Source organism: Oryzias latipes, chromosome 9 (assembly GCF_053564925.1).
Source record: "Oryzias latipes strain Hd-rR chromosome 9, Olatipes_Hd-rR_3.1".
NCBI lineage: Eukaryota > Metazoa > Chordata > Actinopteri > Beloniformes > Adrianichthyidae > Oryzias > Oryzias latipes.
Genome location: NC_136245.1, coordinates 32,103,537 through 32,120,386, shown reverse-complemented (window position 1 = coordinate 32,120,386; position 16,850 = coordinate 32,103,537). Strand labels below are relative to the sequence as shown.

Here is a 16,850-nt window from a genome sequence, read left to right as displayed (position 1 = left end):
AAACCAAACAATAAAATGCATTTGGAAAGTTGGAATGTTTCACACACGCAGATAAAAAAAAGACACGGTGGAGTCATGTTTATTATTAGATTTAGAAAATACCAATTTTCTGATAGTAGTGGCATCCTATTTTGCTTTATTTATCAGTCACATCTTAAAATTCGGATGCGGCTGAAGTTAGCGTCTGATTGTTAGCATCCACTTTGAAGGGAAAATCTTAACGGCAAAGTTTAAGCGTAAACCAGACCAAACCTTTTACAGAGAATGAAGATTCAATCCAACAAAGTTGCTGATTTGTGGAGAGTTGTAAAAAGGACATTTGTGAATTTTCCTACAGCAAAGGAGAATTAGGCTGTCATCTGTTAAGAATCTTTAGCAATCTTTTTGATGATCTGAGATCTATTATTTACAAATCAATAACAACTTCTACATATAAACAACTTTGATTCATTGAAAAAAAATATCTACCAATGTTTTCAGATGTAAAGAAAATTCTTGTAGTAGCATTTTAATTTGAAAAATAGGTTTTTCAGAAACGTAAAGATTTTAAGCTTCGGCCCCGTTTGGACCGGTCCGTGAAAATATTGGCCTGAAAACGGTAGGAGACCACGGTTAATCAAACAAGAAGACCCCTGGAAGCGTTTTGAAAATACTTTAAAAGATGATCAGAGTGGGACTTTAAAGGCATTTTAATGTAAGACAAAGAAAAAAGAAAAGTATTGTAATAATTACTCATTTTTCAGACAGATCCAACAGTTTTTTTAATTCCTTTTTTCTTTTCTTCCATCTATTTTTTTAAATATGCATATTTTTAATCAACCTAATTTACTTTTATGTAAAACTAGAATCATTTTGATGATTTAACTATATGACTATCAAATGTAGGATTTTTTTCTTCTTGTTCCTTTTCTCCTCACATCCGCCTCACCTGACACCTCTGTTAGCCCCCCCCCCCTTCCAGCATTGTGTCGTTTCTGTTTTTTTTTTTTTTTCTGTCGCTCCTCGTGTTTTTGAGAGCTCCATCAATCGCCCCCCCTCCCCTCCGTCTCTCTTTGTCTACCTGCTTCCAGACTTGGAGGACGTTTTCTCTCTCTCTCGGCAGAAAGAGATGATGTCATCTCTCTGGGCGCCAGCGACCAGGACGGGTGCCTTCACCCAGCATGCATTGCAGTAGCGGAGGGGTGGCATTTTAATGAAACGGAGGAGCAGCAACAGTTGTGATGGATTTAGGGATTTCGTTTTTAGACTAAAAGATGTTTTTTTTCTTGATCAAATGAAAATGTTTTCTTGCGAACGTCAGACTTTAGCCTTCTTTATGGGATGTGAGATCCCAGTGAGACGAACAAAAGACAAACTTCAATGCCCCCCTAGAGAGAAAAAACCCCCCAAACAATTTGGAGTATTTTTGCACTTTACAGGCGTGAAGGTCGTCCTGACGCGGCTGACCGCCGCAGCTCAGGTTCAGGCCGGAGACGCCTGATCTTTAAAGACGTGACTCGACGCCAGCAGGCGGGTCACGGGCGGGTAAGCTCGCACACACTCGCTCGGAACACAACAACTACTTTCTGGTTACTGGAGCCGGTTTCCATGACAACAGACATGAAGGGAGAGAGCGTGGAGGAGACAAACTCCACCCCTTTCGGCTCAGAGTCACAGCTGAGGCTGATGAGGAGTCAGATACAGGAGCAAGAATCCATGATGGGGGGTGGTGGTGGTGGTGGGGGAGTAATGAAAAAAAAACCTACTGAAAGAAAACAAAGGGAATGAGGTGAGGAGCAGGAGAGGAGGAGGAGGAGGAGGAAGAAAAAAGTAGAAAACGGCTCAGGGACAAAGGAGTTGGAGGTGACGATGAAGAAAAACTGGAAAGATGAAAGCGGCGGGGGGGTGAATGGCAACTTTGACGTCCCTCTTTAAAACTAAATACGTACAAATGTAAATAAAGCCACAGAAAAACGGCGATACTGATAAAAATGATAAAATAAAGAGTGATTTATTTTAAAAAAGGGAACAGTTATGGTTTTTTCTTTTAATTTTTTCTACATCTGTAGATCCTTTTTGAACAGTTTTTGATCTAAAATGCGAGGATCAGATTTTTCCTCTGAAAGTGGAGAGCTGCAGTTACTTTTATGACTTTTTGGATTCTATCAATTCATTTTTTCCTGACAACAATTTTTGTCTGAGACGCTCTTTCTTATTGCTTTTGGTTTTTACACACGCACACTTTGATGAAAATGGTGTTTTTTGTTCTTGTGGCCTTTCGCTCACGATGGAGGACATATTTAAAAAATACTTCATCTCAAAATTGCACTCTATTTATTTATTTACATTGACTTTTCATTGAAGGTGGCTGCTGAAACCCGCCTTGCTGTGGGTGGTGTGAACGTAGCTTTAAAGTTTCCTTTTTGTTTCTCCTTTTTCTGAATTTGAAAACATTTGATTTTCAAAGTTTCCCATTGAACACTCCAGATTTTTTCAGATAAACTGATATTTTTTCATGCTAACGAAAATAGAACCCAGATCAATCATTTCACACGATCAATTTTCCATCTTTATGTTTCTTTTGCCACATTTCTGACTTTCCTTTATATCTTTATTAAGCTTTTTCATATCTGCATTATTACTTCAGTCCTTCCTATTCTCTCAGAGTCTTTGTCCTTTTTCTGCAGCGTCAGACATTTCTCTTCAAGGATTTAGCTTGTGCTAGTGGAAACCCGGTTCCGGTCTCGCCTCTCAAAGCCACAGTTTACCACCCGTGAAGCTCTTTAAGCGAACACAAAACATTTCTCGGAATCAGACAGTCAAAACAAAAGCAGCTTTTGATCAAATCTCACCAGAGAGGCTGACTTTATGGTGGCGAAACGGCCCTGGTTTTTGTAGTTTTGGGCCTGGCTGCTGCGTTCGGAGGAGGCCGACCTGGGCTCGGGCCGCTGGTCTCTGTGGATCCCGTCATCCCAGTTGTACTGATGGTCCTGAGTCCAAAACAAAACATCCGTCAGAGTTTTTCTCTGGGATCAGAACCAGCGTGGAGGTGAGGATCCGCCGGAACAGTCAGAATTCTGGGGAAGATTGTTGCTTCATAGAATGTGTGAATAACAAGATGAAAAAGTCATGGATGTAAAGAACGGAATGATTTGTGGAGTGGGGGGGGGGCGTTTTCTGCTGGATCCTGAACTTGGAGCAGCAGAGTGTCTGCAGCCTCATTCACAAACAGAAACCACTGACAGCAGGATGGGTCAGGATGCGCCCCCCATCAGTTGTGAACGATCTGAGCGTCGGACGGGTCGCTCTGCGTGCGTGACAGCAGGGAAGGGGGCGTGGCCTGTCAACATGCATGCCTTTGTTTCCTGAAGTGTGAACGATGTCAGGGATGAAGCTGAAAAAGTGTGGAGGGTTTCCGTGGTTTCAGCTGGAGGAAGAGGATGACTTAGCCTGTAATCGATTCGTTAGACCTGTGTGCATAAACCGCAGGGAACCTGCAAAGCATTCAGGTTCTTTGTGGTGCCGGCCTGACTTTTTTAGGGTGCTTCACCTTCTTGGCGTGCGAGGACGCGTCCAGGTTGCCACTGTAGTCCTGCGGGTGCATCATGGCCATGTCGGAGCAGTTGTCCTCCAGCACCTCCTGCATGCTGTTGACGCTGCTGCTCTGGCTGCCGGTGCTGACCGACGTGCTGGGGATGGAGTGGTTGCTGCCCAGGCTGTTCATCTTACAGCTAGCCGCCTCACTGTCCTGAAAGGCAAGAGAGTCGTCAGCTATGCTGATGATTTAAAAAAAAAAAAAAAAAAAAGGGTCCCCAACGCCAACTTCAGCCTCGTCTGACTGGATGATGGATATTTTAAATATATTAATAAACATTAATGCACCGTTTGAACAGCTTTATTAGCAGCGTCCTCATTAGACTGCTGGTTGCTAAATATGGGAAAAACTGTGGAAGGAATCAATATTTGGAGTAAAGACTCCTGGTTTTTTGTCCGGTAAAAAATGTCTTATTTTGAAGTCAAAGGTTCTTCTTCTGTTTCCTTACTGATTCTTTTCTCCCAAAAGACATTTTCCAAATATGTTTTTTTCATTTTTATTTTTTTGTGTTAATTTTCTTAGTTTAGGGGTTTCTATTCAGTGGTCGATGCAGGACGGTGGCCCTGAGCGATACTGGATATCGTCCAATCAGCGTTGTCCCATCGCACCTACCTTTAACTGGTTTCTGATTGGTTTCGTTTTTTTAACATTTCACTGTTTACTGAAATGTTCCCAGAACATTTCATTTTGCTTTTTGAAAAAAATGTTTTCTGAAATGATTTTAATATTTTTTTTTATGTCTGTTTCTAAAATTTTGTTTTGTTTTCTAAAATTTAATGCTACTCTTTTTATTTTTTATCTTTTTATTGTCGTTCTTGTATCGGGTGATTTGTTGATTTGCACTTCAGGGCCACCGTAGTGCAGCCACAGCGGCCGGATTTTAAACATGTGGTCGAGCGACTGGACATGCATCAAGAATGAGTCAGATGGGGGGGAGAATCCACTGGTTTTTCAAAATAAAACTTATAAATTAAACTGAAAAAATGGAGGCCCCTTTCTTTTTTCTGCAGAACGGTACCGACTGTCCACTGTCTTAGGATACACATTTAAAAATAAAAGTGAAAAAAAGTTGATTCAAAGTAGATTGGTTGCATTTAAATGTAGATTTACAGGTATAATATGAAGGATTTGTTGAAGTTTTGTTTCTTTTGATATCAATAGTTTGACAACACCCGGAGTCAAACCCACCTCTTCCTCCTCCTGGCTTTCTCCCATCAGCCCGTTGTGCTTCTCCTGGTACAGAATCTTCTTCATCTTGCGGTACTGCAGGTTGTCCAGTTCGCGCACCGCATCCTTGGTCCTCTGGATGAGGTCCAGGAGGATGCGCGGCGAGCGATCCCGACGCACAAAGTCATGCTGGAAAGGCAAACAAAGGAACTTGGTACTTAAAAATTCCTTTTCCATCTTTTCATATTGAAAAAAAAACTATATAAAAATGAAGTGTTTTTTACGCCTTTAAAGAAATTCACATTGCTGTCACAGAAATCTCATGTTTAACTTCTCTTAGGACCAAAGTGACACCACCGCTAGAGGGCGCTGTAGGTTTCCTAACAAGTCAAGTTCTCCTGATCTGCTGCACTCTGATCCCATAAAAATTGATTCTCACAAGGACTTCAAATCCTTTTGTTTGGTTCTAGTCTGGATTGGTTTTAGGGGCAACAAGTTAAGGACAATTATACAATTATACAATAAAAAACAACAAGGCAGGTGAATCTATGAAGCAATTCGCTGATAACTCAAGGTTTTAGTCAATTTGCAAACAAGAAAAACTTTTTTGTGAAAAATGGATCAAATATGACAAAGAAATAATAGTTTTCAACACAAATGTATGCTAATCTTTTCATACAACTACTGTAAGGCGAGCACGTTGTGGCAGGTTGTGTGTGATTTACACTCCGGAAGACGGAGTGGATTTTTCTTCCTCCCACCTGGGCCCCCATACAGCTTCACACCTCCTCTGAGTCACTCTCATTCATAAAATATTGAGGCTTAAATGGCTAAACTGTACGAAGCAGAAGAGGCCGCATTAAAAAAGGATCCCTTCTATTTTGGGCCCCCCTCCCTCGCTGCGCGTAGACCCCCCCCCCCCCCCCCCCCCCCCCCCCCCCCCCCCCCCACGTCTCTTCAGGAGATGGATGCTGGTGGAACGCGCAAGTCAGGACTCGGGGGACTGACATCACACCCCCGAAATAGAAATAAGAGTGACTCGTCTCCACATCGGAGCGCTGCGATTCGCTGAGATGTGTGAGGCTTTTCCAACTTCAAGGAGCATTTTTCCTTTGACAGGAAGTAAGAAAACACTTTTCATTTGATGTAGACTTTGGGTTTTTTAGCTTCGAAAAACAACAAATTTGGATAAGTAAGCGCTCAAAAGCAGCTCTGATGCTCAATGACAGTAAATATTAGACAAAGCTGCCGTCAATCTATGCAGAAATGGCATTTTGCTGTGCGCATTTGCATTAAAAAATGTTTAAAAGATGCTTTTTCTGAAAAGTTGAGTATCTTTACAAATTTTGCAACAAAAGTGAGTTTTTTTTCTATATCCTCAGAGGGTTTTTTTTCTTTGCAGGGTGTTTACAGAAGTTTAATTTAAGGTTTTCAAGACCTTTTTAGGAGCATTTCAAAATGAAATTTAAGACAAACGGTTGTAGTTGTCCATTTCTTGCCCTACACTTACGTTTGGACCACCTTTATCCTCTTTATCCCCACACAAGAAATCCCCTTTTTCCATGAATTTGCACATTCCCGTTGTCCCGCGCCGACAGGCGTCAGCTAATTAGCTAGCTGAGGTGAAACAATTTACAACCAGTTCCAAGACCATTTGACACGGCGCATCCTGGGAGTGTTTTGTCCTCAGTGACAGGAAGTCACATCGCGTAGACGAGAAAGATATGTAAGACCCGTTTAAGACTAATTATTCATTTTAAAGGCTTTATTTTGGCTAGATTAAATTTGACACCTTTTAGGACTTTTGAAGTTTCTGCAGCCACCCCGTTTTGGTTTTGATTAGTCTTCTGGGTCAAGATCTCTAGCCTGCTGCAGACTGCAAATCCACCCTGTTCAGGGTGTTTTTTTGTGTTTTTTTTTTATAAGAAAGTATCAAATGGGAATCATTTTAGCTTCTTTAAGACCAATTCCGATCATCTTTGGATTGTTGATTCAACTTGTGTTGTAGTAGAACATTAAAACATTTGGCCTCTGAGTTGTGGGCAGAGTTCTTAAAACACAAACCCCCCCTGGACCCTGGAATCTAGGGTCTCCTTTGGAAAATGCAGCGGCTCTGCTTGCTGTGCAAAAACCCAGAGAACAGGTTTGCCTCAAAGTTGCGAGAAAAGGTCACCAGCTGCAATATTTTGTATATAATTAATGAAAATCCCGAAGGCGCACGGGAAGACAAAGCGTTTAAGTTGAAGCTGGAACACAAACGGCTAAAGGCCCGAAGATCGGCGACCTGATTTCTGCATTTAAGAGCTCGGAGGGCGTTGAGCCGACGCATTGGGTCACAGGAAGAGACCTTCACGTCTGAGAAGAAGAAAAAGAGGAGTACTAATCACAAACCGATCCCCCTCCTCCCTCATCTTTGCTGTAAAGCAGCTCTTCGACACTGATCTAAAGTCTGTTTGGTACTTATCCCACTAATGGTTTTTGTTTTCTGCTGGTATTTGGGTCAGAAGAGCGACTTCCCATCCATCCATCCATCCATCGCTGGACGCCATCTCCTCATGCGCCTGCCTCCTAACCTTTCCCGCCTGAGCCTCAGTGACGTGACGCAGGTGTCAAAAGTCCTGCTCACGCGCCGCACTGTTGCACTAAAACTCTTAGCGGCTCAACGGGATTACCTGCTGCTCACACAAACAAAAAGATCAACCCGCAGACGGGCTGCATGTCTGCGGTAGAACTTTAGACCGCAGCTTACAGATGAGTTCATGTAAACTAAGACTTTGGGTAAACGCTTCCATCAGATGTTGGAAGAGATTCAGACCCTTCGTCACTTAGAAAAACTCCAAACATTTGTTTAGACACCCTGTTCCAAACTATATTGTTTTTTTTTTTTTTTTTTAGTCAGACTCATGACTCAAACTCGTTTTGAGCCTCAAGGCTCTTTGGATCGCCGACATCACACTCAAGCACCTGTGCTAATTGGTTTGCCAGGTAAGTCCAAGTGAATGAAAAACTACTGAAGGAGCGTTCAACATTATTAAGCAAACCAACGTGTTTAGACACGAATTAGCCTTTCTGCGTCTAAGAAGCGTGAAATAGGAATGAGAACTTTAGATATTTCAGGAAAACGTGAGCGTAATCGTCGCACTATTTGTGCCTGATTCAGAGCAGACAGGAATTCATGCGGATGAAGGCAGAATGGGGAACCGTTTCTGCCAGGAAAATGCATCAGGCTTAGACAGCGGCTGCTAAAATACAATTACAGAGCAGCAAACGGACATTTGAAGCTACCGGTGCCTTTGGAGTCGTCCCTGGACGTGTGGGATCCTACAGAGGTTTGCAGGTATGCGTTCCACCCAGCCACCCCTAAACAAGCTTTTCAAACAGTCTTGTTCACTGATAAGTGCTGTGTAGTCCTGGATGGAGCAGATGGATGTCCCACCATGTCTGTGGCTGTGAGGTCAGCAAGGAGGTGGCAGAGTCATGATTTGGGCAGGAATCATGGGGAAAGACCTGGTCAACCCTTTAAGGGTGTGAAAATGACCTCTGAAAAGGATGTGGAGTTTCTGACTTTCTTCCTGGTACAAGAAGAAAAACCAGATTCGTATCAAAATCATTTTGATGCACGCACCATCTCACCTACTGAAAGGAACACCTCTGCTATTGTTATTGAAAACACACTGATAAAAATCATGTTTTGGGTGTTTTGAAGAATTTGAACATGTTATTGTGGCATTTTTCTGGTGATGGAGAACATTTAAAATAAAAAATTAAGCTCAAAACTGCACTTCTGAGTATTTTTTTATTCAAATTGATGTGAATCAGGAGCAGAAAGCTTGTAGCTTTGACGTAGGTGCTGCAATTCGTTCACCACCAACTCCCTGCTCCATTCCGATGCATTCACTTGCAGACAGTTAGATCTATGTACTTGCTCACTAAAGTTCATAGGGTCTGTATTATTAACCGACTTCTTGGTTCTTTTGTTAACAGACACGGTTGTGCTTTTTATTTTTACATACCTAAGATGTTTTGAAGGACGTCTTCCGTCGAAACATGTTAGGCATGTGAAAGGACACAACCGCGTAGGACAACAAAAGAACCAAGAAATCAGTTTGATCTCTTTGCTGTCGAGTTCAGACTAAGATTGACCAATTTCACTTAAGACTGTCTGCGATACCTGTGACAAACATATGAGTGGAGCTTACGCTTTTAAAGCTTGACATGATTGTTCTCAGCGTTTCATGTTTTATATTTGATTTATAGTTATATACAAGCTTTTTATATAAATATATATATAAAAAATACATTTGTGGTTAATTATTGGTGCAGACAAAACAAGGTAGGCGGTACATCAGATATTTTTCTTGTATTTTAATATCCTCAACATTCCAAATAACTAAACTTATGGTGAATTTAAAATGATTTGATATCTTTATGGACTATAGCTGAAGTCATAGCTACATTAGAACGTAGTAAAAATGTTGTCTTTTTATTTTTACTTTATTTCTTATATAGCGCCTTTCTTCCTACAAGGACAAAGCGCTTTACAGTCACAGACCCATTCACCCAGTCACACACACATTCATACACTGGTATGTAACGTATCTTGTATTCTGAATGCAGTAATATCATCCTTGTCAAAATCCTGGGACGAGGAAACAGCATTGCCGCCCCCCCCTCCCATCGTGCCTTCATAAGTATAGCTTAAATGGCGCAACAGTGTAAAATTCCAGTCGCGGATGATTTCATCAGCTTGTGTCACGTTTTGCAGCGATTGTGGTGATTCCCTTAAGAAACGGCCTGAGCGATTAGAGATCAGTGTGAATCAACATGTTTCAGATTCGATTAAATATGACCTCCAAACTCAACAAATGACCATTTTCACATCTGGAATCTGTCCAAACTCTGTTATGCATAACAGCTCGGAAAAGTGCATTTTCAGTTTTTTGTTTCAAAAGAATATACTGTCATCGTGGAGAGGCTTAGTTGATAATATTTCATTTATAACAGTTTTTTAAAATCTTAAAAACTATGCTGCATCATTTTATTGACCATTTTAAAAAAATCCTAGAAACATATGCATTGCATAATAATTTGGAATATTTTCTCTTATCCCGGCTTCACCTATTATTGCCTTGTGATTGTACACAGCCTTCTTGCTAAAAATAAATAAATAAGGAAAATTCCTTTTTGAATTACAACTTCAAAGCTGCAAATGTCTTGCGCAGAAAAATCCTCTGTTGTCTAATCCCAGGAGCGTGGCGAGTGGCAAACGCACCGGCGGCGTGCAGACGTAAAAGAGCGGTGACGCGATGGAACGACGACAACAACAGAGCCGGAGCTGCTCCCAGCGGGGCGCCCGCTTCCTGTGCTTAAACAGAAACGGCGCATCGGGGAGCCGTGGGCGGCCGGGAGTGACTCATCCCCGCGGCTCCGGGACGTGGCCAGAAAGGAAGTGAGGTCACACATCTGGACGGATTAAACAGAGGAAGCCCACTCACTCGCAGCAGCTCCCCTGACGAGGGTCTGTCCTGAGGAATTTTTAGTAGGCAATAGTCAACGAAGCTCCGGAAGATGTCGGACCTGGACAGAGAGGACAGAGGGAAGCGGGTCAGTGATCCTGCCCCCCCGACAAAACTCTAAAGACAAAGAGAACCATGAAGCAAAGACAGCAGCAAAGACAGCGGCAAAGCCCCCCCCTCCAGATGCCGTCGGTTACAGATTTATGTTTACAGAGGAGTAATCCAGAGCTGCCTGTGTTTAGCGAGTCACTTAACCAGATAACACAGGAGCCTGACGGATTGAGGCTGTTTGGATTATGTCAATACTCCCCGCCGCGTGGCACGCCGTTTGTTTGACGCCGTTTAGGGTTCCAAGAAGATTGATGAGCAGAAATATCGCATCCATGTAATGGCCCCGCCCAGCCAGCAGCGGTTTTCCAACAGGTGTTCAAGCACTCACAGGTGACCAAGCGATCTTTTCCACATCTTGGAAGTAACCACGGTTTCAAAAGATCCCGTTTCCATCAGCCTCTTAGACTTGACACAGAACCAAACATCTGCTCCAGACCAGCTGTTCATCACGGCGAGCCGTGTTCACGCCTGCAGACGTCTTGTTCGGTTTTCTCGCTGCTGGTAGAGCTCTGGATCCAGCAGAGGTTCCAGCTCCAGGGTGGTCTCTCATGCAGACTGAAGCCTCAGATTTATCCCGTTTCAGGCCTCAGTTTACCTCAAAACTTCTCAATTCTCCTGCGGTTAAAAGTTTACATAATTTAAAATTCTCCTGTCTATTATACTGGGAGCACACATATAAGATGGGTGTAACGATTAATTGACTTTATTGATGAATTGACTTATATTCCTATGGTCCAACCAGGCGGTAATCAATCAACCTAAACCATTATAAAATTTAATTTCAAAATAATATAAACTGATTGTATCAATATTTGGTAGTTAGAATTTGCTATAACCAAAAAAAAAAGACTAAGTACCATCACAGCGGACAACACACGAGATGCAGCAAAAACTAATCAACCATCATTCCAGTCCAACGTGTGTAAACACTTTGAATTCAGCAAAGTCATGTGACCATCCAGAGTGCTAGAATGTTCCCTTTGGATTCTTTGGATGCTGAAAAACAACAGTGGGCTGAACTTTAGGAAACTAGAATGTGAATAGATTAAACATTCATTCTTGTTTACTTGTTTGTTTGGACACATTTTTAAGTTACACTTAATATACCTGCAAGAAAAACAAGGAATATGAATCATTGTTGAAATGAATCCTTGCAGCCCAAGAGGCACGTTTATGTTTTAAATTCCTCTGATCGAGTAACTTTCCATAAAGTTGGTTAAAGTTTTTGTTTATTGTACAAAGGTTTCGTCTCGGTGACGCAAAAACTTTAAACCCGGTTACAGTTTGTCCGTCCGTCTCACAACCTTCAGTTAGTTTTCACGTCTGGTCCGTCCCCCTCTCCCCTCTGGCTTCCGGAGGAGTGGTTTGTCCTGCCATCTCTGTGTCATCAACATCTAAAACCAATCAGCCCCCAGGCCCTCTCCTTCCTCACCCAGTCCTTGTAAAATGCATGTTTTGTGTCATAAAGGATTTTATGTTTTTGTACTTTTGTCGTCCATGGCAAGAAGAATTCCAGTGTTATCTGTGGACTTCACATCGCTTACGCACCCAACCCTAAATATGCCATAACATTTTTGTTCTGAAGGTGCAGCTGAAGTTTTTTATTTAGAAACCATTTCTGGTTTAGCTCGAATGCCTTTATGACCATTTGTTACCAGCAGCAGCCCAGTGAGAAACAACGACAATATAAAAGCGTTCAAATGATCATTTCCCCGCCTCATTTCATGGATTCTTTGCACGATTTTAAGTCCGTTTTCATTGTTGGCCTAAAAAAAACGGGAGCCGTTCAAAGGGAAACGGCAGCAGCGCGTCTGGAACTCACCACTCGTTGGACTGCAGCGTGGGGGAGTCGTTCTGTGCGATGTGGTATAAGGCACTCATTGCATTCATGTTGAACAGCGGCGGCTTACGCTCCGCTGAAAAGACATAGGGCGGAGTCAGACGGGGGCTTTTTCCACCTACAGCTGACTTGCACTAAAAACGCTGACGTTTGCTCACCCAGTTCAATACAGGTGATCCCCAGCGACCAGATGTCCACTTTCCCCTCGTACTGACCCTCGTCCATGGCTAAAATCACTTCAGGGGCCATCCTGAAAGCAGAGGAAACACAGAATGAGATGAAAAACCTATTTCCTTTAATAAACTTGAAATAAAACAATTCCAAATCCAAAAATGGTTTAATTTTCTTGCTCCTCCCACGTTGTCACTCAAAGATCAGCCTCAGTCTTAATGTTAGATGCAGGGAATCAAGAAAAGTCAAGCCAACTAAGAAATGAAAGAACTAAAAAGGAGCCATCGTGGTGCCATCTAAAGATATTCAAGTACAGACGAGAAACACGCTGAAAATGTCAAGTTTCAGTTTGAACTGGTGGCTAAGTCCCTTCTGTGGTCTTTGGACTCAACAGCAGGTTGAGTAAACTAATCGGATCAATCGTCGAACTGTTTTCTGTGAGAAAGAGGAACTGTGGGGAAGATGAGTTTCCCTGAGTTTGTCGCATCATCAACAAGTCATGCTCGGTTTTATTAAAAGCAAGACGATTGTCACTGAGGTTAATACAACCGTTTATTACATAATGGGACGGGCAGTTCCTTTCAACCAATGACAATAAAAGTTTTGAAGACCTGCACTTTGTTTTCTAATGGTTTATATTTAACAAACTAAGCTCAAAACTCCATTTCTGAGTATTTCTTGATCAAATCAGAAGCAAGTGAAAAAATGTTGGAAGAAGACCGGATTTATAATGTAGAAAATATGTCGGGTAAGCTCCCTGCTCTTAGCTCTCAGCATCAGGGAGGGGAAAACGTCCCACCCACAACTCAAAGGCTCAGAGACTATGTCCTACAAAATCCTAGACACTTTAGTTTTTTTGGTTTTGGCCAAAAATGGTATAATTATAATTAAGAGACCACTGGGGAAACATCAAAAGATGACCGGAGTGGGACTTTAAAGTTTTCATCTGTCAACATGAAAGGTAAATACTTTATGAAAACACTTGTTCCTCCATTGAAAAGCTTCTAAGAGGGTTTTCCTCCCACAGAAACTCGATCTTGAAACGTTTAACTCGTCTAGAGTCCTAACAACGATCAGGTTCTCAGAAAACCTTTCAACTTCCTCTTAAAGCCTCGTTGCTCGTTTCCCAACAGGTGTGCGGTGTTGTGTTCACTGACCAGTACGGCGTTCCGACAAAGGAGTTGGCAGGTGAGGCAATGGAGGCGGAGCCAAAGTCAGCCAGCTTGACCAGGCCCAGCTCAGTCAGCAGGATGTTGCCAGCTTTCACATCTCTGTGTAGAAAGAGGGGAGCGAGGGGGCGGAGCTTGTGAGGATAAGAGAATAAGAGAATAAGACATGGAGTAGGTCTGAAAGGAATCGGGACTGTTGACAACCAGAAAAGAAGATTTTATTTTTACTAAAAATGTTTTAATGAGTCAAAATTTCTGAGTTTAGTCAAACTGGCACCTTTTTTTTAGGGATTTGCACATATCAATAAACTTTGATTAAAATAAATGAAAAAAATAATGCAAGTAGGTGTTATGTAAAAAAATCCTCTCTGACTTCCCAAACTGATAACAAAACCTGTGCTGTGGCTTCGTGTTTTGACCTACCGCTCGTAAACGCTCCACAGACTTTCAGTTCCTTTAAAGATCACAGTTTTTACTGCTGTTATGACTTGATCTCTAACCTCGCCTCTTTTTTTATAGCCTATCTTATCTGTGAGTTGCCAAGGAAAATATGCGACTTACCTGTGAATCATGTTATGGGAATGTAAGTAGGCCAGTCCTAACAAGGCACCGTGGGTAATGGCAGCAATTTCCATTTCTTGGAGTGGTTTCTTGTGAACTTAAATGAGAAATATATAGAAAAAAGAAAAATACTCAGCAGTCCTCTGTGTTTTTATTAGTAACAATAAAAGTAATGGGCATTAAAATAAAAATAAAAAAATCCTAGATTATTCATTAAGCAGCTAAGAGGTTTACACCAAAAAACAGCTTCAGAAATTCACCATACAGAGTGTGTCGGGGTCAAAAGGTCATGACAGAATCAAGGACAAAATGTCCAACAGCCGGCGGTGGTCAGGAAATGCCGCACGGCTGGAGGGCGAACAGACAAACTTTACCAGCTCAAACTAAATCTAAAAACGAAAATACCACAGGTTATGCAACTAATAAACATTTATGGATTCCTCTGGCTTGTGGTGTCTTGGTCTAATCATAGCCCTGAAGGCGTCTTCCTCCAGCTGAGGAGAACGAGAATCCAGTAAAACTGCAGTTTGTCAAAAGTGAAACCCAAGAAATAAACTGAAAAGGTTCATGGATGAAAGATGTACTGTAATTAAAAATATATACTTCAACTTCATAAACTTTGATTCTAAACTGCACAGGATTGAATGAGCTTTATTGTCCTGTTCAGACGACAGAACTCCAGGCTGAATGAGAACATCCAGGAAGTCTGATTGTAATCTGGTCTCAAGGATTCTTTAGATTACACATCAACAGTTTTTTAAACCTAAAAAGACAAAGAAAACCAGCCTGGTGGACAAGCTTGAGCGGTGAAGCCTCCACCGTTGCAGCTTTGAACATTTCCAGCCCTCAGAGATTCAGAAAGTTTGCGGAAGCTTTAGCAAAACTTGTGTCTGTAGGCCAAAAATGGGCAAACCTGTATGGGGCAATCAGGTCACAGACCGCTCAGTGAGTCCGCAGAGTGAAAATGTTCATGCACATATTTTTGCCTACAGGCATGAAGCGGGCGACAGGTCGTAGCAAACCTGTTTAGAACGATAAGGTGCAGGTGGGTTGTGCAGATTTTTCCTATTTTCAAACATCCCAAATCCTGCAGACTGCAGATGGGGCCTGTTAATAATGTTTACGTGATGATTCTGCCCTTCTGGCAGAGTGTAGTTTATGTCGGCCTCCTACAGCTGATCTAAGGGGATTTCCGTATCACCTGTACACCTTGGAAGTACGGCATTTGCTCACGATCAGTAGGGGGGCCAGTGCTCGCTCCCCTGCTAGTTTACAGCCACCTGACATCACCGGTGCAACAAAACGGGGGAGCAATATCTGAGCTATCCAGCTGTACAGTTTAGAGTCAGATTCCGGCTCAGACGAGGAAAACAAAGATGTGCTTGGATCCACTTGTCTGCAAGTGGATGCATCAGAATGGAAAGGAGTGGAGCAGAGAGTACAATGTATCAGAAATGCAATTTTAAGCCATTGCTTCCAATGATGGAAGGGTCGCGGGTTTGATCTCCGCTCCACACCAGTCAACTGTTGCTTTGTCCTTGGGCTAGACACTTTACCCTCCCTGCCTCCAGCGTGGGTACACTGGTGCATGAACGTCCCGGTGACGGTCAGAGGCGCTTAATGGGAGCCCCGCCTCTGTCCGTCTGCCCCAAAGCAGCTGTGGCTACATCAGTAGTTTACCATCACCAAGTATGGATGAGGAGCGAATGAATAATGGAGATACATTGTAAGGCCTTTGAGCGTCTGGAAAAGCGCAGATAAATCCAATCCATTATTATTGTTATCATCATCAGAAAAATTCTACAAAAACATGTTAAAAATACAATTTTCATTGGCGTGGGTCTTTAAGATGTGACCACAACCCTCTACAGGCCCAGACAACCCAAAAACCTGCAGCGCTGTAATACAATAAGTGAACACACTCACCTTCTAGTAGATCAGATGCAGAGCCCAGGCAGTACTCCATCACCAGCTGAAACAACAGCAAAGTTTCTGATGCATTATGAAACATGTCAAGCACTTCCGGTCACCTGACGGCAGCATGGGGGGTATGTGTGGGTCGGCGACGAGTTCTCAGTGGAGAGCAAAGTCAGAAACAAAAAAACCGAACGCAGAGAAGAATCGTTGGACTTAAAAGAAGGTGTGGAGCAGCAGAGACACGCGGGAGAACCCACTCACCCAGGCGGTGTTGTCCTTCAGGTAGCAGCCTTTGTACTCGATGGTGTTGGGGTGTCGCAGCTGCCCCAAAAACTTGACCTCCTTGATGATGTCCTGCCACTTCTGCAGAAAACGAGTTTGGACAGAATGAAATACTGTCTCTTGTGGCGGGTCCGTGCTGCCGCCTGCACCCACGGGGTCAACTTCATGGACATTTACAGAGACATCTTCTGTGAGAAGCAGGTCCCGTGATTTCATCAAAAACGATCCCCCGATGCGTTACTGTGACGTTTACAGCCTAATATGAGAAAAGGTTTTTAGAGAAGAAAAAAAAAAGCCAAAATCTGCTGACTCGGCAGAGCGACTCACTATCTTAGCAGAAATATCTTCTAACAAGTGTTGCTCTTCAGAAAGAAGGATTTCACCCAAGTTCTTCCAGAAACTGAATTCCTTTTTCCATCAATTATAACAATCTGAAGATGCAAAGCAGCACCATACTATCACACTACCACCACCATGTTTGACTGTGTGAAGAGTCTAGATGTTTGAGGGTGCCCTCCTTCCAGAAAGTTCCATCAGAACAT

At 42.6% G+C, this 16,850-nt stretch overlaps 1 protein-coding gene across 4 annotated transcripts in view; it reads right to left on the bottom strand.

Moving 5' to 3' along the window:
- Nucleotides 1-16,850, bottom strand: part of taok3a (TAO kinase 3a) — a 56,644-nt gene that overhangs the window by 6,181 nt on the left and 33,613 nt on the right. For all 4 annotated transcript variants that reach the window (XM_023958222.2, XM_023958221.2, XM_023958224.2 and 1 more), the window contains 10 exons: nucleotides 16,288-16,389; nucleotides 16,036-16,081; nucleotides 14,110-14,206; nucleotides 13,537-13,650; nucleotides 12,367-12,458; nucleotides 12,191-12,284; nucleotides 10,237-10,318; nucleotides 4,763-4,930; nucleotides 3,530-3,727; nucleotides 2,832-2,969 (listed from right to left, as the gene is read on the bottom strand). In XM_023958222.2, the coding sequence (XP_023813990.1) occupies nucleotides 2,832-2,969; nucleotides 3,530-3,727; nucleotides 4,763-4,930; nucleotides 10,237-10,318; nucleotides 12,191-12,284; nucleotides 12,367-12,458; nucleotides 13,537-13,650; nucleotides 14,110-14,206; nucleotides 16,036-16,081; nucleotides 16,288-16,389 (1,131 nt within the window). The remainder of the gene's footprint in view (nucleotides 1-2,831; nucleotides 2,970-3,529; nucleotides 3,728-4,762; nucleotides 4,931-10,236; nucleotides 10,319-12,190; nucleotides 12,285-12,366; nucleotides 12,459-13,536; nucleotides 13,651-14,109; nucleotides 14,207-16,035; nucleotides 16,082-16,287; nucleotides 16,390-16,850) is intronic.